At 51.6% G+C, this 22,529-nt stretch overlaps 1 protein-coding gene across 1 annotated transcript in view; it reads left to right on the top strand.

Moving 5' to 3' along the window:
• Positions 1 to 16,544, top strand: part of MAU2 (MAU2 sister chromatid cohesion factor) — a 28,418-nt gene extending 11,874 nt beyond the window's left edge. The window contains exons 5-19 of the mRNA XM_081092207.1: positions 146 to 240; positions 3,851 to 3,878; positions 4,206 to 4,361; positions 5,487 to 5,633; positions 5,716 to 5,806; positions 7,122 to 7,225; positions 7,738 to 7,815; positions 8,096 to 8,161; positions 9,127 to 9,213; positions 9,814 to 9,863; positions 10,082 to 10,159; positions 10,342 to 10,453; positions 12,398 to 12,488; positions 13,340 to 13,467; positions 13,715 to 16,544. Of these exons, the coding sequence (XP_080948333.1) occupies positions 146 to 240; positions 3,851 to 3,878; positions 4,206 to 4,361; positions 5,487 to 5,633; positions 5,716 to 5,806; positions 7,122 to 7,225; positions 7,738 to 7,815; positions 8,096 to 8,161; positions 9,127 to 9,213; positions 9,814 to 9,863; positions 10,082 to 10,159; positions 10,342 to 10,453; positions 12,398 to 12,488; positions 13,340 to 13,467; positions 13,715 to 13,789 (1,386 nt within the window). The 3' untranslated portion in view covers positions 13,790 to 16,544. The remainder of the gene's footprint in view (positions 1 to 145; positions 241 to 3,850; positions 3,879 to 4,205; positions 4,362 to 5,486; positions 5,634 to 5,715; positions 5,807 to 7,121; positions 7,226 to 7,737; positions 7,816 to 8,095; positions 8,162 to 9,126; positions 9,214 to 9,813; positions 9,864 to 10,081; positions 10,160 to 10,341; positions 10,454 to 12,397; positions 12,489 to 13,339; positions 13,468 to 13,714) is intronic.
• The last annotated feature ends 5,985 nt before the right edge of the window (positions 16,545 to 22,529 follow it).

The raw sequence follows: 22,529 nt of genomic DNA, 5'->3' as shown, positions 1-22,529 counted from the left end.
TTTAACTCAAAACTGACACTGAGGCAATTTTGTTGACAAGTGGGGAGGTTTACTTTAACTTGCCAACAAAGCTTTAAGGTCAGATACTGGGTATTATAAAGCAAGAGATTCGGAAGCAAGGATTATTATTCTCTCTCCTTTTTAGCAACTGCACACACTTGAGAAGGACCTGGTGTCAGCCTGCGACCTCCTAGGTGTGGGAGCTGAATATGCACGGGTGGTGGGATCCGAGTACACACGGTAGGCACCCTCTCCCCACACTCCTCCCCTCTTACTTGGAAAGAGCTCAGCCATTTGATCCTGGCATTTCAGCATGAAACAGCAGTCATCTGCACACATAGTAAGAGATGTACAAATTAAAGCACCACAGAATGCCTTTTACTCCATCAATTCACCCTGTTAATTCATGAAGTTGGAGAGTTGATTGTGAGGGTGAGGGGCAGCTGGCATTCTCGGCACAATTGGCATTTACACATATCTAGTATCTTGAAATAAAAAGTGCTTATACGATTTATTGGGCCAATCCCCTTTTTGGTGCAGATATGAAAGTGATGCCTGCAGAGGGTGTAACTAGCATGCTTGTCAGCACCTACGGTAAGTAACTCCAGTGTCCCTCTCAGGATGCCCAAGAGCTTTTAGATGCACAACAACAGACACAGTAAGCTGAGTAAGCAGAAGTTTGTATATAGAAGGGTGGCTCAGTTGGTTGGAGCGTTGTCCCAAGCACTGAAAAGTGGCAGGTTCGATTCCCAATCAGGGCAAATACCCAGTGGGTTTGATCCCTGGTTGAGGTTTGTGTGGGAGATAGCCAGTTGATGTTTCTCACATTATTGTTTCTCTCTCAAATCAATTTTTTAAAAATTGAAAATAAATAAAAAAGGAAAATAGCCATGACCCAAGTTCAGTTGGTTAGAGCGTTGTCCCAATATGCCAGGGTTGCAGGTTTGATTATCAATCAGGGCATATATAAGAATCAACTGCCGAAACCGGTTTGGCTCAGTGGATAGAGCGTCGGCCTGCGGACTGAAAGGTCCCAGGTTCGATTCCGGTCAAGGGCATGTACCTGGGTTGCGGGCACATCCCCGGTGGGGGATGTGCAGGAGGCAGCTGATCGATGTTTCTCTCTCATCGATGTTCCTGACTCTCTATCTCTCTCCCTTCCTCTCTGTAAAAAATCAATAAAATATTTAAAAAAAAAAAAAAAAAAAAAAAAAAAGAATCAACAAATGCATGCATAGTAAGTGGAACAACAAATCAATGTTTCTCTCTCCCTTCCTCTTTAAAATCAATCAATCTATATATATGTAAAAGGCTAATATACCAAGTGTCCCCTTGGGAGTTCGACCTGGAGACTAGGAGTTTGATCGCTTGCTATGATGTGTGCTGACCACTAGGGGGTGATGTGGAACGAAGGAAGACCTCTATCGGCCCTGATCTCCTGCCAGACCTAGGGACCCTACCTGTGCACAAATTTTGTGCACTGGGCCTCTAGTTTAAAATAAAAAGGGAGCCGAAACCGGTTTGGCTCAGTGGATAGAGCGTTGGCCTGCGGACTGAAAGGTCCCAGGTTCGATTCCAGTCAAGGGCATGTACCTGGGTTGCGGGCACATCCCCAGTGGGAGATGTGCAGGAGGCAGCTGATCGATGTTTCTCTCTCATCGATGTTTCTAACTTTCTATCTCTCTCCCTTCCTCTCTGTAAAAAATCAATAAAATATATTAAAAAAATAAAATAAAGCCGAGACCGGTTTGGCTCAGTGGATAGAGCGTCGGCCTGCGGACTGAAGGGTCCCAGGTTCGATTCCGGTCAAGGGCATGTACCTGGGTTGCGGGCATATCCCCAGTGGGAGATGTGCAGGAGGCAGCTGATAGATGTTTCTCTCTCATCGATGTTTCTAACTCTCTGTCTCTCTCCCTTCCTCTCTGTAAAAAAATCAATAAAATATATTTTAAAAAAATAAATAAATAAAATAAAATAAAATAAAATAAAAAAATAAAAAGGGAGACAAAGATTCATGTTACGCATGAAACTGCTTAAACCATCTGGAGACTTTTACCCTAGGGTTGGGTGTCAGGGTTAGAGGCCTTAGGAACTTCACTGTGTATCTCTGTGAAGGCCTCTAGTCTCTCTTTTTTTCCCCCAAAGAGAAAAATTCTGTGCACTTGACAGACTCCAGGCAGCAGTGCTCTTATTCTGTTGTGTGCTTTGAGGTTCTGGAAAGTTCTTTCTTACAGAGCTGAGCTTATCCCATGGAGCTCTTGGGACAGAATGGTCCCAAACTCTGTTCTCTGAGCTCTGGCTCATGTGGCCCATGTGGAGCCATTACAGCTTTCCATAGGCTGTCCTCATCCCTCAGCCACCCTGCCCGGAGATGGCAGCTGTTACACTCTCTGGCCTCACATTCCTGGCCCCCTTAATGTTGGCGACTGCCACTGGGTCCATGGTGACACACTGCAGCGTACAGGGACCGCTAGACAGCAGATGTTCCCACGAGTACACACATGAGTACCCCAGGCACGCTCTGTGCCGCTGTGGATGGACGACTTAGGTGGCCTCCACCAGGGCACAGAGCCTGCAGGTCCCCTGGCCCAGAACCCCTGACCATTGATGGAGGGCCTACATCAAGTGCTTCCTGTGTGACAACATGGGAACCTTGATGTGAAGTTCCAAGCCTTCTTTCAACAGTTGATCAGCTGGCAGATAGACTTAAACGAGTTCACACCTTGAGGTAACAATAGGGAAGAACTTGGTGGCCTGGAGTAAAAACATCTTGTGAGTGTGACCTCCCACCTTAGTCTCCTCAGTTGTAAAACAGAGAACGCGTCCATTGGATGGAGTGTTGGCCACAGCACTTAGGGCTCTGCCAAGGCTGGTGGGGCAGAGGCTGAGAGTGAATAAACGGGGCTGTGGGCTCTGAATGACCACAGCTGTTCCTGAGGCAGCAGCTGTCTCCCCTGTTGTTTTGGCTGTTTCCTAAACTTTTTAGCATGCTCAATTTATTATTTTTGTTGACAACCATGCACACATATTTAGAAAATGCTGAAAGGTCTAAGAGAAACAATAGAAATTTAGCCATGCTGACTCTTGTGAGTAAAGACAGTGGGTAGTGAGACTGCTGACATGTCTGGAGCTCCCCAAGTTCACCTCCTTAACACTCAGGAGAATTGGGGGGCTTGGCCGGTCACAGGTGAGGAAGGGGAAGTATGGAAGGGCCACAGTGAGACATGGCTTTGGGTTCAAACACCAAATCCTGCCCACTCTCCCCATACCCTATGCCAGTGATGGCGAACCTATGACATGCGTGTCAGAGGTGACACATGAACTCATTTTTTTTGGTTGATTTTTTTTGTTAAATGGCATTTAAATATATAAAATAAATATCAAAAATATAAATCTTTGTTTTACTATGGTTGCAAATATCAAAAAATTTCTATATGTGACACGGCACCAGAGTTAAGTTAGGGTTTTTCAAAATGCTGACACGCCGAGCTCAAAAGGTTCGCCATCACTGCCCTATGCTGTCTACCAATGTTGTGTGAGCAAGAGTGAGATTGTGGCAAGCACACTGTCTTGTACCTTAGCCCTCTGTGATTTCTGAGCATCTGTCTATCCTTCTGGGCTTTTGAGCCATATGAGTGTCTAAATTAGGCCAAAAACATAAAGTAAGATTGACTAGAACAAAGTAGAGCATTCTGATAAATAAAACCAGCCTCATTGGGGGTCACGGGGGGCCTTGTTATCTGCTTAACCATCCCCTGAGCTTGCTTGTTGGTCCCTATGAATGTTGGGGTGGCAGGCATCCCAGGAGACACCTGGGCCTCACAGACTGACTCTCCTCTCTGTTTTCTAGGGCGCTGTTCCTGCTCAGCAAAGGGATGGTAAGTTGAGGCTGAGCAGAATGGTGTAGGTGTGGTGGACATGAGGCAGGGCTCCTGCTCACTGTGTTGCAGCCCTTTGGGCACCCAGACACTTAAACACTACAGGCAGCCACCAGAGTGAGGCCCCATGCACCAGATGGGTTCAGAGGTGAAATTCAGGTTCCAGGTTGTGCGATTTGTGCTGAGGAAGGAACAGCCTAGATGTGGGTTCCAGCCCAGCTTTTTGTCTTCCCTGCATGGTTCCAGCAGTCCCCCAGTGGGTGGGCAAGCAGATGGTGGCCCTGTGCACTGGGAGGGCCCTCAGCACCTGTGCCTCTCCCTTCCCAGCTGCTGCTGATGGAGCGCAAGTTGCAGGAAGTCCATCCACTGCTGACCCTCTGTGGACAGATCGTCGAGAACTGGCAGGGAAATCCTATCCAGAAGGAGTCTTTACGTGTCTTCTTCCTAGTGCTCCAGGTGACACACTACCTGGATGCAGGGCAGGTGCGTAGTGCCTCCCACAGTAGGGCTGCTGGGGAGCAGGTGGGCGATGGGATGGGCAGGGCTTGGGCTGAGATACCCACTCTGTTGTTGCCTCATGTCCCTCACCACAAAGTGCATCTCATTCAAGGTTTAGCTCCCCCACATACCCTGTTGTGCTCTGGCATGAGTCCTGTGCCCCTGAGGGCAGAGGGTACTCTGACAATGGCCTGTCCTCGTGGTGGGAGTAGTCATGGCCTCACACAATTCCATGATGATAAACTGAGGATTCTGGCAAGGTGCCTGACACATCGGGTACTAAAGCAGTGTCTGGTCCCCCCCCCCCCCGCCCCGTCTCGTCCCGTCCCCCCATTCCCCCCCCTCCCCCCCAGCTGATGAGAACTTTGTGAGGTTCAAGTAGGGGATGACAGAATCACCTGCTTCTGAGAGTTGACTATAATCCCGTGTAGTTGAGGAGAGGCTGTGCCCCCTGTGGGTGAATATGCTCACCCTTTGGGAGTATGGCCCCACCTATTCACCCCACCCTGTCCCACTGACTCACCACAGGCCTGGCCTCAAATCCTAGGAGGCTGCAGGTGGAGCCCCAGAAAACATCAGGTCTTTCATTGGTAAGGGACTGTCTCAGATTCCTCACCTATGCGTACGTTTACCTGCTGGGCCAAGTGCTGCACTCAGTACATAGAAACACAGAGCAGACTCATGGGGTGCCCTGGACATGTCCTATGGGGCCTTGGGACAGGGCTTCCCAGTGCCCAGAGGCCAGTTCACATGAGGCACAGCACCTGTAGGACTCCTGGGCCCAGGAAGCTACCTCTTGCCCCCGAGGATGACTACTACTGCCCCAGCCCTATTGTGTTCTCTCAGGGTCACTGCAGGAAGTAGGAAACAGCTCATGCAGGGTCTTCGGACAGGCCTCTCCTGGTCAGCACTGGGCAGTGGCTGAGCCTTAGTCCCACAGATGACCCTCTGACCCTGACCCCCACCCTGAGAGCCTGCTGGCCCATTTGGGGGCAGGCTTCCTGCAGGTGGTGGGTGTGGCGGGAGCTCCTGGGAAGAAGGGACTGGTGAGCTGGCACCTGTTGGGAGCAGACAGGTACTCAGGTGTGCAGTACCGCCCACCCACTGCAGGTGAAGAGTGTGAAGCCATGCCTGAAGCAGCTGCAACAGTGCATTCAGACCATCTCCACTCTGCATGACGATGAGATTTTGCCCAGCAACCCCGCTGACCTCTTCCACTGGCTGCCCAAGGAGCACATGTGTGTGCTTGTCTACTTGGTGAGTCCCCAGGGCCAAGGCCAGGGACCAGGTGGGTGAGGAGAGGACCCTACTGACCACCACCGTCTGGTCTTGTCACCAGGTGACTGTGATGCACTCCATGCAGGCTGGCTACCTGGAGAAGGCGCAGAAATACACAGACAAGGCACTCATGCAGCTGGAGAAGCTCAAGAGTACGTTGGGCTGGGTGGGTCACATGGCCATTGTGCCGCTCGGTCTGTGGCCTGGCCCCTGCCTCATGCTGGGCCTGAGAACGCTGTAGAACCGCAGTGCCAAGCAGTCTCCATGAGTCCCATGGGTCTTGTTACTCTAATTGGCAGATGAGAGTGACGGGTCAGGACAGAGCAGGCGGGCCTAGGCTTCACCTTTTATCCTTGGCTAAGGGTCTTGTGCCATCTCATCCTGTCCACCCCACTACACAAGACAGCTGTGATGGTTAGCTGATCCCACCCGAGTCTGCCGAGACAGCGGTGCTCCATTGAGATGGGGTCTGCTGTTACCCGTGTCGTGACATGGACTGTGCTCAGCCTGAGGCTGGGATCTGAATTTGGCTCTTGCTGACAGCAGATGGCCTAGAGGTTGTGGGTTCTTCCTGGATGCTTGACTAATCTATCCTGTGGGACCAGGGACCTTTGACTAGCAGGAACCCAGAGCTCTGACTCAGTGTCCCCATTTAACCTGCTCACCCAGTCTCTGTACCCTTTGTCAGCGCTGCTGGAGGAGAAGCCGTTAGCCAAAGATACAAAGCCCTCAGGGATCATAGTTCATTCCCTCTGGCCAAGTTGGGGAAGGTCTCCGCTGTCTAGTTCCAACGTGAGGACAGCCACTTGGGGCAGCCAGGAATCAGGTCTCTCCGCTGCTGCCTGAGGTGGTCACACTGTATCATTCTTCTGGGCAGCGTCAACCCACTGTGTCTGGAGTGTTCTTGAGCACCCAACTGGGTTGTGGTGGGTCAGAGTGGAAAACAAGTCCCTCCAGGGATTTCTTACTCTTAGAAAACTCTAGTCACCAGAAACTGCTATGAGCCCATCTCCTTCCCCACCTGAACAGGTCGGTAAACCCAGCACTCTAGGGTGCAGTGGGCATGAATAAAGTGACAGGCTAGGTCAGTGCTGGTGAACCTTTTGAGCTCGGCGTGTCAGCATTTTGAAAAACCCTAACTTAACTCTGGTGCCGTGTCACATACAGAAATTTTTTGATATTTGCAACCATAGTAAAACAGACTTATATTTTTGATATTTATTTTATATATTTAAATGCCATTTAACAAAGAAAAATCAACCAAAAAAATGAGTTCGTGTGTCACCTCTGACACACGTGTTATAGTTTCGCCATCACTGGGCTAGGTGTTGGCGTGGTACCCAGCAGAACAAGTAGGCTCAGACCTGGTAGCCAACGGGTCAGTATGGTGGGAGGTTGGAGCAGGGGTCAGCATTTTCTCAGCTTCTCTAGCTGCATCCTGAGTGTTCATCCCCTTCTCACCTCCAGTGCTCGACTGCAGCCCCATCCTATCCTCCTTCCAAGTGATCCTGCTTGAGCACATCATCATGTGCAGGCTTGTCACAGGACATAAGGCCACCGCACTACAGGAGGTGAGGCTGCTGGGGATGGGAGGGCGGGGAAGGTGGTTGGAGTTGCCGAATTCCAGAAGTTACCACAGGAGAAGGTACATTTGCCCGTGCACATCAGCAGGGCATTTGTCTGTGTCAGTTCACTATAACTTGGCAGATGGTGACCCTACATGGGCACAATTGATCAGACATCTGGTACAGAAATCAGTGGCCCTTTCCCTAAAAGCTGGGCAATTTCTAGAAGTGCCCAAGGAAGATGGAGCTCTCCTTGCTGCATGTAACTCCTACTTACCAACTTCTTGAGAGGGCACAGGCCCTTGAGCAGGGCAAAGGTGCTGACAACCGAGACAGGTTGGAAATGGGGGAGAAGGCAGGTCACAGACGGATCACTGTCTTCAAGGAGGTTAGGGCTGCCCTTTGCCCCACAGTGGACACACCCACCAGAACTTTATACCCCAGGTGAGGGCAGGCAGGGTGTGCGCACTGGGTCCCAGGTTACAGGTCCTGTGACGTTGGGCATGTTCTCTCGGCAGATCTCACAGGTCTGCCAGTTGTGCCAACAGTCACCCCGGCTCTTCTCCAATCATGCTGCACAGCTGCACACGCTGCTGGTGAGTATGCAGGACTGCCTGCCCCAGCCCCATTCCAGGGAGTAACCCCATGACAATCACCCCAGTGGACTTCATTCTATCAGACACCTTAAGTCCAAGTTGACTTAGGTCCCAGGAGAAGGGAGTAACCCAGCATGCTGTCTCTTTCTGCCCCCTCACCAGGGCAAAAGCTCAGGTGTACCTGGCTCATAAGTCCCTGGTCAGGCTCGTCTATGTGTAGCCATACGGCCCTGGGCAAGTGGCAAGGCCTCAAGTCCTCAGTGCCTCCTTCTTCCTGCAGGGCCTGTACTGTGTCTCCGTGAACTGCATGGACAACGCAGAAGCCCAGTTCACCACAGCCCTGCGGGTAAGGTGCTGGCCCTCTCTGCATGGGGCAGGCGGTGCTTCTTAGTAAGGAGTCGGGTATGGGCTGTGATGAGGACAACAGCCGCAGAGGCCACCTGCTGCTGCCTGGTTGGAAGCTTCACTAGGGCTAGTGCCACATCATCGTGGAGTCAACAGCCCAGTGGCAGGTCTTAGCTCTGCCCACCTTGCTCCAGGACCAGACAAGCACATCCTCACTGCTGCTGCTGCTCTGACTGTGTGTCCCATGGAATCCCCCATTAGCCAAGAGGGAATGGCAGGGAAGTGGTGCAATCAGAACTCAGACCCAACCCCTTTGACCGAAAACAGAGCTCTTTGTGTGGTCCTACAACGACCTAACCAGAGCACTTCCTGCAGGTGGGATTTGCACTTCCCCTGCACCCTCAACCTTTTGCACACTGTGCTTGCTCAACCCCACTGGGGATCAGGGCCTGGGTGATACTTGGGCCTCTCATATCGATCCCTGTCTTGGCCATTCTCGGTTCCCAAGAACTGGGGACAGTGGTCTATCCACCACTGGCCATTAGTAGCATCTCTGGCCTCTTTCCTGGTGGGGGCCTTTCCAGGACCAACATGTACCTCTGTTGTATCTGTGCTCACAGTGTCTGAGGGTCACCATGGTTTGGAGGCAGTGGCTGCCTGGGTCTCAGTCCTGAGAAACAAGCAGAAAATGGACCAAAATGTAGTGTGTTCTGAGGACAGGATCAGTGCAGTTGGTTTCCTACATTTCTCATAACACAGATGATGGTTTTATAACCAAGAGAACTAACAGCTGTACTGTTCTTGGGTTTAGGAGGCAGGTGTGTGTGTGGGGGGGGGGGGGGCGCGGGCGCAGAAGGGTGTCTGAATTGAAGAGAATGGGAGGTTCCACAGTAGCCACCAGGAAGTGTTTGGGTAGCTCCCATGCCATAAGTAGCCAACTTTTAATGCCTTGTGTCCCCATTTCAGCTCACCAACCACCAGGAGCTATGGGCCTTCATTGTAACCAACCTGGCGAGTGTGTATATACGGGAAGGAAATAGACACCAAGAGGTAGTAGGTGACATGCTTCATGTTTGGTATCCTTTCTTTCAACTCTTACTCAGGGGCTAGGGTGGGAGGTGTCCTGGGCACCAGCCATCTCAGCAGCCCCAGCGTATCTATCCTTAGAGTGTAGTGTGGCTGAGGGAGGCCACATCTGGGGGAGAAACAATCCTTGGCTAAGTAACACTTCTCCCTGCTAAAAACAAGCCAAGCTTTGTTAAATCTCCCAGAACACATTTAGTTTCTTCTTTGCTGAGCTTTCTGTTGTAGAATCACAGTGAGACCTCTTGGACCATGCACTGTGACCCCCTCACCTGGCATAGGGCAGGGTAGGCTGAGGGTGCAAGGACCCTGCACCAGACCCTTCACACTGGAGGCTGATTCCCATGGGGGTGTGAGGAAGTGAGCAACCCATACAGTGTCTTTTAGTTACTTCACCTGCTCTAGATCCTGCCCCTCTACCAGCAGGTTGCCCAGGCGTGGGATTCAGGATGAGGACTCAACGCTATCAGGAAGTTGCAGGCAGCCCTGATCAATTTACTAGCATAGTTGGGGCCAAACTCTCTCACATTTAGAAATGCAGAGTGATCCCAACTGACATTTCCTTTGCAGTTATACAGCTTGTTGGAGAGGATCAACCCAGACCACAGCTTCCCTGTCAGGTACATGGCCCCACACTGAGGCCCTACTTTACCATTGCCTGTCTTATGTATTTTCTGCTCTCTGGGGTAGTGCCACCACCTATGGGGCCCCTGACTGCCCTGTTACTACCAATACCTTGCACCATCACTTCTACCACCATCACCCACTCCCCTTTTGTAAGCCTGCTATATTTACAAAAACCCCACCAAATTATGACACTTCACTCTCCCCCCCGCAGCTCTCACTGCCTTCGAGCAGCGGCTTTCTACGTGCGTGGGCTCTTCTCCTTCTTCCAGGGACGCTACAATGAGGCCAAGTGAGTGCTATTGAGGGCGGGCAGCCTGGGCTGGCCCTCTAGGTGGTCTTCTCCCTGACAGCTTATGCTCAGCCCCTCTGTGCCCCAGCCAGGCGGGTTCTGCTCAGGGCTGAGAGGCTGCTGCTGCCTCTTTCTCCCCCAGAGCCATTTCAGTGGGGCCTCAGTCTGTTCCCCTCATGTAGGCGATTTCTGCGAGAAACTCTGAAGATGTCCAATGCAGAGGACTTGAACCGGCTCACAGCCTGCTCTCTGGTGCTTTTGGGCCACATTTTCTACGTGTTGGGGAACCACAGGGTGAGTGCCCAGGCCAGGCTGAGGGACAGGGCCAGCATGGTACTTGGGGGGTCACCATCAAGCAGTGCTCTGCATCCTGTGCCCCTCGATTATCTTGTCTCAGTGACACCCTTCCCCCAGCCCTCTTTGCTTCATGAGGCTTGGCAAGGGCGGAGGTACTCTGGCTCACACAGCCTGGGGGGCAGGCCCGGGGAACTTTGGGTCCCTGGAGGGTAGGCCTATGGGGCAGACAGACCCAGTGCTTGGTTGGGGCTTCCTGGAGCTGGGAGGGCTGAGGCAGGTTCCCGTTTGTGTGTGTTAATACCTGGGATGGAGAGTGTCCTCATAGTCAGAATCCCTTGGGTTCTGTTTCTGCCAGCACACATGGTGTCCTCAGGTCTCCTGTTTCCACTCTCACCTAGAGTGGCCCCTGGGGCTGGTTCTGGTGGGATTGGCACTCCCGGTCTCCCCATCAGTTGTGCATCTTCGCCTGCTCTCACCCATTGACCTCACAGACCTTTAATTTTTTAACAAAAGCATTTGTCCATGTTACAAAATATGACATGTTTGTCGTAGAAGCTCTGAGAAGCAAAGTTGGAAATCATAGCCTGACCTCTGTCTTCTGGCTTTTTTCATTGCTCGCCCCTGCCCACCCATAGGTTTTGTTTCTCAGGATGTTTTATAGTTTTACAGCTAGTCTTTCCCTACACCACTGTATTAGAGCTTTTTTAACAGCAGCAAGATTTTTGAAGCAGCATCTACTCCATAATTTAGCCAACCTCACTTGAGCTGTTTTCACAAGACAGGTGACACAGGTCAGGTGTCTTGACCTTTAAAGTTTCATCTGACCAACCCCGGAGCTCCCTAAAAACTAGCTTTTTAATTTTTACTTTTTATTTTATTTTTATTTATTTTATTTTATTTTATTCCAGAGAGGAAGGGATAGGGAGAAAGAGAAACATCAATGATGAGAGAAAATCATTGATCAGCTGCCTCCTGCATGCCCCCTACTGGGAATCGAGCCCACAATCCAGGCATGTGCCCTTGACTGGAATTGAACCCGGGACCTTTCAGTCCACAGGCCAACGCTCTATCCACTGAGCCAAATCAGCTAGGGCAAAAATTAGCTTTTTAAATGAGCCTGGCTGGTCCCCCTCCCCACAACTGTGTGACAAGTGTTTGCCAAGGCTAACTGGCCCTGCTGCTCAGGTACTGATGGCCATGGCTGGGGATGTTAACGCCCCCAAAGAAAAAGGATGACCTCTGGGTTCTTCCTTCTGAGTGCAGCTCTGCTTCTTCTTTAACATTCTGTCACCCTGCCCCTCAGCCTCTAAGCACAGTGAGGACAGTGACCTGTGTGTGTGTCTAGGGCAGCCGTGGGCAAACTACGGCCTGCGAGCTGGATCTGGCCCGTTCGGCTGTTCTATCCGGCCCGCGGAGCCGAAAGAGCGGAGGGTTCTCTTGCTCTCCCCTCCGCTCCTTCACCAGCAGCAGTGTTAACATGGCAACGTCGGGAAACACGGCCGCAGCTCCTTCTTCTGAGTCCAGTTTAAGAACCCACTGTGGCCCTCGAGTCAAAAAGTTTTCCCACCCCTGGTCTAGGGGAAGCATGAAGCCCCACTGAGTACAGGCTGTGTGCCTGTGTCTCAGTGTGGTAGCTTTAATGACCTCATGTCCAGATGGGGAGATGAAGGTCACAGCCTCAAACTGCAGATCCAGGTTTAGAACCAAACCTTCCTGGCTCATCTATTTATAAATCTCCAGAAGCCACCTTGAGCAGGGAAAGGTGGGCAAGGCAGCTCTTTAGCTGCATCTCTGGTTCATGTTTTGAATGATCTTGGGCTCTGAAGTAGAAGTAGGAGTGTGCCAGGCAGCGGGAGGAGGGCATAGCCTGGGCTAGGTTTGACAGGTGGGCCTGAGCTGTCCCTGCGCCTCCCCCACTCCCTGGCTGCTCTTGGTCCACAGGAGAGTAACAACATGGTGGTGCCCGCCATGCAGCTGGCCAGCAAGATCCCGGACATGTCAGTTCAGTTGTGGTCGTCAGCCCTGCTGAGAGGTGAGTATGGCAGCTGGCCCTTCCCAGAGATCAGAGATGCTGAGTAAGCCCTTCTTAGCCTTTGCTCAGACTGGCCTCTACATGCCACAGCCCCAGTTCTAGCATTCCCAGGTTCTCAGGAGGCCATTTGAAGGCAGTGGTCACTGGACTCAGTCATGGCATCAGCTCAAAGTAGGGCCTGTGAGGCTGATTCTTGGCATCTGGGTGAAGACTCGGACTGTGAGCCCTTGTGCTTATCCTTGTCCCATTGGCAGGACTGGCTTGGATGCTCTGGGTGCAGGGCGGGGGCTCAGCACGTGGCTGCTGCCCTATTTACAGAGACTTGCCCTAGCCCTGAGGAGGAGGCAGTGGATTTTGTGGGCTTGTTCAGTTCTCCTGCCTCAGAAGTGGGTGTTGGGTGCCCTGCTCTAGCTAACTCCTGTTTGCAGAGGGACCTTCGTTGCCCAACCAGCCTCTGCGTGAGCCCCGCTGATCACCCATGTTAAGGACATGGCACAGAAACTCAGGAGGGCATTGCGAGGGCTGCTGGCAGGTGGATTTAACTGACCCCAAGACAGGGCTCAAGGCCGGTGATTTGCCAGGTGCACAGGAACCCAATGGTGGAGCCGGGGTGTTGTTTTTTTGCCTCCCGCACGTGCTCCAGCCAGGGCCAGGGAATGAACCTGCAACCCAGGTATGCTCCCTTGACCGGGAATCAAACCTGTGACCCTTTGGTGTGTGGACCGGCGCTCTAACCACTTAGCACTACCAGCCAGAGCTGGAGCCTGGGTTTGCCCTTAGGGCTCCACCTATACCCAAGGGGAGGGCCATGGGGTTGGTGGCAGGCTCACCCATGTGTGTCTTACCCTCAGACCTGAACAAGGCCTGTGGAAATGCCATGGATGCCCACGAAGCCGCCCAAATGCACCAGAACTTCTCTCAGCAGCTGCTCCAGGACCACATCGAGGCCTGCAGCCTCCCCGAGCATAACCTTATCACGGTATAGGCACGAGGTGTGGGAAGACAGAATGGGGGTGGTGGTTGGCTCCTCGGGGCTGGCTTACCTTACGTGCAGCCCTTCAGGGTGTGGGGCACACTTCCTGAAGAGGAAGTATATGCTTGGCTGCCATCTCCAGCAATTCCTAACTGAGCCTCGTCTCAGGAGCCCCTTGGATGTGGGAAATGGTACTAGTCACCCACGCAGGTGATTCAGAAGGACTTCACTTGTGTGTTCTCTCTTCCTGCAGTGGACAGATGGCCCGCCGCCTGTGCAGTTCCAAGCTCAGAATGGACCCAACACCAGCCTGGCCAGCCTCCTTTGAGACCCCTGGAGGGGACCACCCAGCTTCTCAAGGCCTCCATGGGGCCTAGTGTGTCCCTGACTTCCACACAGACAGCACTCGCGCTTTCCTCTGAGGCGTGCTGGCATGGTGTCCCCAGGCTTCTTTCCCAGAGCTTCCAAGTCCCCGGGGAGTGTGCAGGGCCAATTCCCACCCTCCCAGGAAGGGCTGGCCAGCTTTACCGCTGTGAATCAGGACCCCGGTGCTGAGGCTTGCAGGTGGAACGTTGGAGCCAATTTTTCAGAGCCATCCTTTCAAGTGGACTTGAACTGCCAGTCCTACTACAAGTTACACTTTCCTGGGACTGTATCTGGATGGGGAGTGCCAGGATGGGCAGCACCACTGGGGCATTGCCACGTGACTTCCATTGCCTGAACTTCTGTGCCAGGCTGGAGTGTTTCCTCTGCTCTCACAGCAGCTTCCAGAGCTTAGAGGCAAGATGCCAATTTCTGGCCAAAAATTGAAAGGAAGAAGTGAGGATGCACATCAGGGACAAAAATGCATGTCCTGCTACAACACTTTTCCCAGCTTGCCTTTCTCTCCAGCGTCCATCCTTCTGACAACTAGTGCCTCTGGTCAGGGGACCCATGAACTCGCCTTCCAAACATCTGTACCTTGACTGGATCACTGTCTGGCCATGGGGGTGCACATACTGTAAACATGGGTGTGCGTGTGTGCATACTGTAGACAAGTGTGTGTGTGCATGTGCAGTAGATACAGGTTGTGTGTGTGTGTGTGCGTGTGTGCACATGCATGTGTGTTGATTCTCAGAGCTGGAGCTGGAGCTGAGACTCCTGTGTTTGCACCAGTTGCCTTCCCCCATCAGTGTCTGTATTGTGGGGTAGGAAGCAGGGGAAAGGGGAGAGGACCCTCCTCAGTCCAACTCAGGGTGCTGAACGAAGGCAGCTCTGTGGCCTCGTCTGCAGAGGATATTTGCAGATGTCTGGAGCCCAGCCAACCTGGCCCTTGGGAGGGAGGACTACCTACCGTGGGTCTCGGCACAGCATTGAAACCTCTTCCCAAGCTGGACCCCCCCCCTCCCCCCCCCCCAGGAAGTTCTGCCAGGCTCAGACAGTGTGCTTGATTCTGTGCTCCTCTTGGATACTCTAGGAGGTGCCCCAGTGATGATGGTGGGATTGGGGGCAATCAAGGCAGCCTCCCCCTCCAACTTCTGGCACCTGGGGGCAGCTCCCCACTGAGGGGTGGTGAGTGGTCTTGCTGGTCAGGGTGGCTTGTTGGTTTGTGTCTCATTACCCTTGCACTGTGAAGGCTGCTTCTCGAAGCCTCTGTCTGTGATGGAAGGAACGTTAGGATATGGGATTACTCAGGTAGCTACTTGGGCCCTGAGCCTGGGTGTGCCTTAGCCACAAGCAGGACTCTTAGCAGATCACCCTGCACTGGGCCACTGCCCTCACCAGGCCTGTGACAGGGCCCTGCTGCCCACTTGGGGGCCAGTGACAGGCATGCAAGTGAGTCACCAGTTAGAGGGGCAGGCTTTCCAGGGCTTGTCCCAAGAGGACCTACCATCCCTGTGTTGCCCAGGAGAACCTGGGTGTTCAGGGCTGCTCCCTCTGCTGACACCCCTGAGTGTGTGAGGCCTGTGGAGGAGGGTGTATGCCCAGTCATAAGCTGTCCCCATTCTGTCTTCCTCCTCCATCAGGGGCCTTCCCCTCCACTCAAGGGATGGAGCCCCCATCTCGCCATAAGCTGCGCCTACCAGCCTGGATCCCACACTGTCTAACTTCTCTGTATCCACATTAGTTCAATTGTTGCACATGTTTGTCTCTGTGTATTTATTTAAGCCTTTCTTTGCTTCTAGGGCATTTTGTATGTAGAACAATTTAAATAAGAACCTCAAAACTTAATGTCTGTTCCGATGTTAAAGTGCTTTTAGTGACCACTCTGTTATCTATATGTGTGTGTAAAGTTAAGGATAAGTTCTTAAGTTTACAATGAAAAATTCAGTACTCAACATTTAATATTCCACTTAGCTTTATGGGAGCCAAACCGTGTGTATGGTTTTGAACCTCCCTTTAATGCAGCATCTACCAATAACATCAAGCTGTCATACATACCTTTCTGTGAGTCCACATTGAGTGTCTCACAGTTTCTCAATCATAAGAATTTAAGACAGGTAGCAAGTGAGCCACCAGAGAGATGTTGCATAAGTGTCATATAGCTAAATGTTTGAAAAAATAACAGATAAAAATTCCAAACTCTTGGGCACACAGTAATAGCAGGATTTCGTTGGCAGGTCAATTGCTAAAAATTGGTCAGACCCTCATGTGCTCTCCCCACCTCCTCCTGTTAATAGAAGTGGCCCTAGGCTTGCTGGTCTGGGGTGCTGGTCCTGGAGGTGCTCCCAGGTTCCCTCGAAAACAGCTGCCTCCTGCAGGTGGCCACAGGCATGGTGAGGGTCCTCTCCCTGGGGTAAGTACTCCCTATCCCACTGACTGAGAGCACAGTTGAGTAAGGGCTGCCTGGCACAGTGGATATGCTTGTGGTTGCATTGTTTGTTTTGTTAAAGGGTTTTTAATAAGTATGTTTGGCATAATACCTTTTTAACGGGTTTGTAATATGGTTTTAGCAGCCTGTAACTTCACTGGTGCTTTTAATCAGGAAAACAAATCTATAAATGCAAAACATTGTTTAAAAGACATAACTATACAATATAGCTTCTTGTTTGTGGATTTCTTTTTCTTTGTATTCAAAGTAAAATCACTTGCAGTAGCTATCACTCACTGTGTCCTTGTCCTGCCTTCTGCCCTAATCCTGCACCACCGGACAAGCTTTTGCCTGCCCTACCCAGCCAGCAGGGCTCTAGGGACTTACATTAACCAACCAGGTGTGAGGGTGCAGAGCCCATACTGGACTGGAGGACCTGGTGGAAACCTGAATCTTCCCCTCTGCTGATGATGTTCCACTGGTCCAGCCCTGCCTTGAGGGGAGGGAAACCCTGAGACATCCCAGACAAGGTCTCCTGAAGCACTGTCTGTTCTTCCATGGCCCTCAACACAGACTTTTTCACACACCTTGACCAGCCTCCATTTTCCTGGGGAGTTCTTTCCAGGTGTTTTTATGTAAAGGACACAAAATTAGCCATTTATGTTCACAATTCAGTGGTATTAAATATTCACAATGTTGTACAACCAGTACCTCTTTCTAATTCTAGAACTTTTTCCATCACCTGAAAAAGAGACCCTTGATCCCATAAGCAGTCACTCCCCATTCTTTCTCCCACTCCTGATAACCACTAATCTGCTGTTTATGGATTTGCCTGTTCTGAGCATTTCATATAAATGGGATCATATAGCCCTAGCTGGTTTGGCTCAGTGGATAAAACATCCGCCTGTGGACTGAGGGGTCCCAGGTTCGATTCCAGTCAAGGGCACATGCCCAGGTTACAAGCTCCACCCCCTGTAGGGGGCATACAGGAGGAAGCCGATCAATGATTCTCTATCATTGATGTTTCCATCTCTTCCTCTCCCTCTCTAATATCAATAAAAAATATATATCTTAAAAATAAATAGGATCATAGAACAGTTGGCCTTTTGTGTTTGGCTTCCCTCATTTAGCATATTTTCTAGGTTTATCCATGTTGCAGTGAATCAGCGCTTCATTCCTTTTTATGACTGAGTAATGTTCCTTGTGTGGGTGGGCATTTTGTTCATCTTTCATCTATCAATGGTGTTTGGCTACTTCCCTCTTGGGGCAAATGTGAGGAGTGCTGCTGTGGGTGTGCTGCACATTTTTGTTTAAACAAGTGTTTTCGATTCTCTTGGGTTGTGCCATGTTTGTTTTTTCCAATCCTCAGCGAAGGATATGTTTTGTTTACTGATGAGAGAGAGAGAGAGAGAGAGAGAGAGAGAGAGAGAGAGAGAGAAACATTGATTGACAGGGATCAAACCTGCAACCTAGATATGTGTCCTGACTGGGAATTGAACCTGCAACCTTTTGGTGCATGGAAGGATTCTCCAAGCAACTGAGCCATCCAGCCAGGGCTGTGCCATGATTGTAACTTGCAGGGATGGTGCTGACCTGCCACCTCTGCTGCATTGAAGCCCTCCAGTCATTCCTGCACTCTGAGGTGGTGCCCAGGTGGCCTAAACTGCTTGCTCCCGGGGGCACATCTGAGGACTCCTTTGGGCCATGGTCCTGGGGCCAAACTGCTGGCCAGTGGATGTGTGGGTGACTCACCCCAGCACAGTAACCCTGCCATCCCCACCATTGAGATCTGGCTGCCTCTGCCCCGACCCTGCCAACCTGGCTTAGGCAACTTCTTCACTTGGGGTAGGCTCTGGCTGTCGGCTGGATGTCATTTCCTTCCTGTAAGCCTCACAACCCCTATGCTGAAAGTGTGTCCTGAGCTCAGTCAACCAGAACATTGCCATAAGCCCATAGTGGAACCGGCAGGCTGGTCCTGAGATGGCTGCTGTTATAAGAAGTGATCCTTGACACAAGAAGTCACCTTGGCCCTGGCCAGCTAGGGACCTGGGAACCTCACCAACACATGGAAGTGAGTGACTTGCCCATAGACAGCCTCCAAAGTCATCTCACTCCCATTGTCCATGTAGTTTCAGGAACCCAGCACCTGAGAAGATGTTTTGGTAAGAAGATTCCTAGTGGCCACCTCATGTCTCCAAGCAGGCCTCGCAGACAACATCGCAGAGCCTGTTGCCAGCCAGGTCTGCTGACAGAAGCATGACTAAGTCTGGACCCCCATCGCTCATACACGTGGGGGACGTATGTGAGGAACTCGGGCAGAAGCCATCAGGGTGACATTCAGGGAAGGTCCTGAGGCAGGAGATGCAAGAGGATGGTGAGAAGGAACCAGACAGGATAGGCCCACATGCCAAGAAACCTGCCTATTGTGGCCAAGCAGTTGGGCTCAGGTGGGGGCAGCAGGACAGTGCCCTGGAATGCTGCTGAGGAGACAGGACCTCTTCCAATTAACCAGTACTTGCCAGAGAAGTTTCCACAAAATACCAGATGTTGGTGAACAAGGAATAGCTGCTGTGGTCGTAGAGTTTTGGGAACCTCTAGTAATTCCAAACAGGTTCTTTCTGGCAGGACTGGTCAGCACAAAGGGACACTGTTTAGAGAAGTCTTTGGTATCTGCAGGACAGACTTGGGAAGTGGATGACAGGAGGTGGCCATGGGACTGGGAGGAGGACAGGAGTGGGCCTCTCAGAGGCCAGAGCAGCTAGCTGAGCATCAAATGGCTGGGACGGGGATCATTATTCGTCTTTGACACATACAAACTCCAGTCCTCAGAAATCTGCTGGTTACCCTGCCCATTCGTGGCCATTTCTGACACCCCTCCCTTAGCCCCAGTCATACCTCCTACCTGGATGTCGTCCAGCCTATTTCCTGAATAGTCAGAGAACATTCTGTGCTCCCTCCCACCTGTCCCCTGTCAGGGGTACTCTCTCTGTAGCTGCTCAGCATCACCTGGAACACCCTGGCCAAGGCCTGGCAAATGGTGGGCGGGTCCATGGGGAAGCCCAGGAGAGAGCACATGGCGCAACTCCAGGCAGGTTCAGCAGATGCCACGTGGACAACTGTCCGAGCTGCATCCACACACCCAGCCACGGTAGCCAGGCTCCCTCCAGAAATACCAACAGGACCTTGCTGTTTTGCAAGGGAGCCGGGACCTCACTCACACCCTGGGCTGATAGGCTCCAGGGGGTCTGGAAATTGAAAATGTCCATGAAAAGAAAAAAAAAAAATAAAGACAATGTTCATGATATGTATTGGCTTCACCCTTTGGCCTCTGAGCTTTGGGTTTATATATCCCCACAAAGAAAGCTATTCAGGGAAAGGCAGGTAGTCCTGCCTCTGTGGTCCAGTCTGTTTAACATCTGACATCACTTCCTTGATTTGAACTTCACCAGCCTCTTCTCACAACACAACCCCAGTTAGCTCAGAGTTTGGATGGGTCACTGCTGCTGGAGTGAGAGGGTGGGATGCCCACCCCATCTGGGACAAGGGAGCTGGATCCTGATGGCCCTGGAAGCCCTACTCTGCATCCCCATCCACCCACCCGCTAGGAGGGGGCTGCTATGGTCCCCAGGGAGGCAGAGAGGAGGAGGAGGATTGCTGACAAATTTAAATGTTTATTTCACCCAAATTCATGCTTACATGGTAAGATTATAGTACAATTGGTTTGGAGAGGAAAGGAAATGATTTGTTTCTATATGAATTTGATTTCCTCGGTACTTTGATATTTTTAACACTTTTTTCAAGGACCAGAAAATAGTTAAAGGGACTGTTACAGTGATGCTTCATGAAAAATACTATGGCTACTACAACAAATGTCACTTTTAAAAACATGACCTTTTCAACTTGTGGAAAACAGATCAGTGCCCCTGTGCCCCATCCCTGTCCTGTAGGCTGAAAAGCTCTCAGCCACACAGCTCTCTGGAGATGTGCCACTTTGTCAGTTGTGTGTTAGCTTTGTTCTAAGTGTCATTTCTAACCCCTATCCCTACACTTAGTGTCTGTGCAATGCGGAGTTCAGACTCCACCTGCAGTTAGGTGTGCTCTGCCCAGAGCGAGTGTCTGTGTGGCCCTGAAGGGGTCCCGCTACTACACAGTTCTGAGCGCAAATGCTCCCTCAAGGGTTAAGTGCAAAGCTGCTCACAAGTGTCAAGGTGAACCGGAAGTGTATCTCCCACACTACCTTCCTCTGCTTGGTTCACCAGTTGCTGTCAGCGACCTGGCCTGCTCCAGGCGTGGCCACCAGGGGGTGCCGGCAGTCCATGCAGTGTCCGCACCAGGGAGGGAGGGCAGGACATGGTCAGGCCTCACTGTGACCAGACTGTCTTTATCTGCGGGGATGTGGGATGACCTGCACTTCAGGGCCACTCGGTTCCTCACCTGTAACTCTTGGGGTGGGAGATGCAGGTTCTAGGGTTCTCCTGGTGTCAGGGCTACACCATTTCCTCACTTACTCGCCAAATACTTACCTGGCACCTAGGGACACAGCAGGGACCACATCGAAGTCCCTGCCCTCAGGGAGTGGACACTCTACCAGGAGCCTGACGATGGGCCTCAAATAGGAGTGAGCACTGTAAAGAGGGATAACCAAGGGCGTGTGGGAGATGTGGTGACAGGACAGAGAGGAAACCTCCCCTGGCCAGGCTGCGGAGCTGGATGTTTCAAACATCTGCTACATGGCCACCGAGATGGGTTTCTGAGGAATGCTGTGCCCACTTCTTCAAGGCCAACTATCTGAGCCTGGGGCTGCCAGCACTATGTAGGACTGAATGGTGGCAGAGGCATGGGTCAGATAGTGATATTGACAAAGACAGGGTCGCTGACCCACCTGTAACATGGAATTCAATAGCAGGTACCCAGAGACCAGGGCATTTCTGACATTGGCCAGGGCAGTGGCTCAACTTGGCCCCAACTACAAACCAGATGCCTCAGAGCCAGATGCCCAATCTGAGGTCCCATAACCCCCTGACCAGCAGCCACCATGCTGTTTCCTGAGCCACCTCATCCCCAGGAAAGGGGACTTCATCTCCAGAGGAAGTTTTCCTGCCTCCGGAAAGTTCCTCCGTCCTCTGGCTGGGACAGAGGGAAGTCCCAGCTGGGCCACACCCAAATCCCTCTTTCATAGGATCTGTTTCTCTCTCAGCATCTAGTTCTCCTCAGGCTGAAAGCCTTGACTTAAGCAGATTATTTTTCAGGGGTCATTTGTCCCTTCCTGGCTATATTTGGGAATGGCCCAGGCCACACCCAGATTTGGCCTGGCTGTGGCGTGCAGGGCTAGGGTGAACTTTTCACAAAGACAGAGCCCATGGCTGTGTCAGCTCAGCCCCTGTGACAGGACCAGGGGCCCATGGCCACATCATCTCTCTCCAGAATCTTCCAAACTTTACACCTTATCTGGTGCTCACAGCCAGTGAGGATGGGGGCAGAGGGGCACAAGTGCTGAACATAATCCCATCCTGCTCTTAACTCCCATGAAAAGGACCAGAAGCTAAGTCTGGCTCTATGTCCACACAACATGACACACATCTTTGATGTGGGGGATGCCAAAGGCATTTTTATCAATGCAGTGCGAGCATCTAACAAGAGTTGGGGCGCCCAAAGAAATCACCAGCTCAAGGTCACAATGTGGGGCCAAAGTAGATTTTTGAAGCTGGTTCATCTCTCTCTCCCAAGCCTCACTAGATTCTGATTTTCACCTTTGGCCAATTCCTCCAAAGGCACCAGGCTGTGGGGTCCTGTGAAGTGGATTATTCAAACCCAGGCTGACTCTTAGCAGGGGCTCAGCACATGGAAGACGCTCTGACACTCAGATATACTTACACTAAAGGAGTATTTCAAATCTAACGGGGTGCCCTGTGCTTTCATTTGCTAAGTCTAGCCACCCCTAGGGGCTGAAACACATTGAATAAAGGAGCGTAGGCATGAAATCAGAGCTGGAAGATTACAGAGTCCAAACCAGACTCAGGGAAAACGGAGCTCACAGAACTTTGCAGCACACTTACCTCTTCTTCCCCTCAGAATAAAATCCCACCTCCTCCCAGGCCCCTATGTCAGTTGGCTCTGTGCTCACAGTCACCTCAGGACTGTAGTATCAGCTGTCTCCTTTGCCCAGAATGCTCATCCCCAGGCTGAGTCCTTGCTAAGATTCAGGTCTCTCCTCAAATCTACCTGTTCACAAACCTCCAATATCTGCCCCTGGCTGGAGGTCTCTTGGTCAGTGTCA

Source organism: Myotis nattereri (genome assembly GCF_964212035.1).
Source record: "Myotis nattereri genome assembly, chromosome: 5".
Lineage (NCBI taxonomy): Eukaryota > Metazoa > Chordata > Mammalia > Chiroptera > Vespertilionidae > Myotis > Myotis nattereri.
Note: the sequence above shows the minus strand (reverse complement) of the source record. Positions and strands in the feature narration are given on the sequence as shown.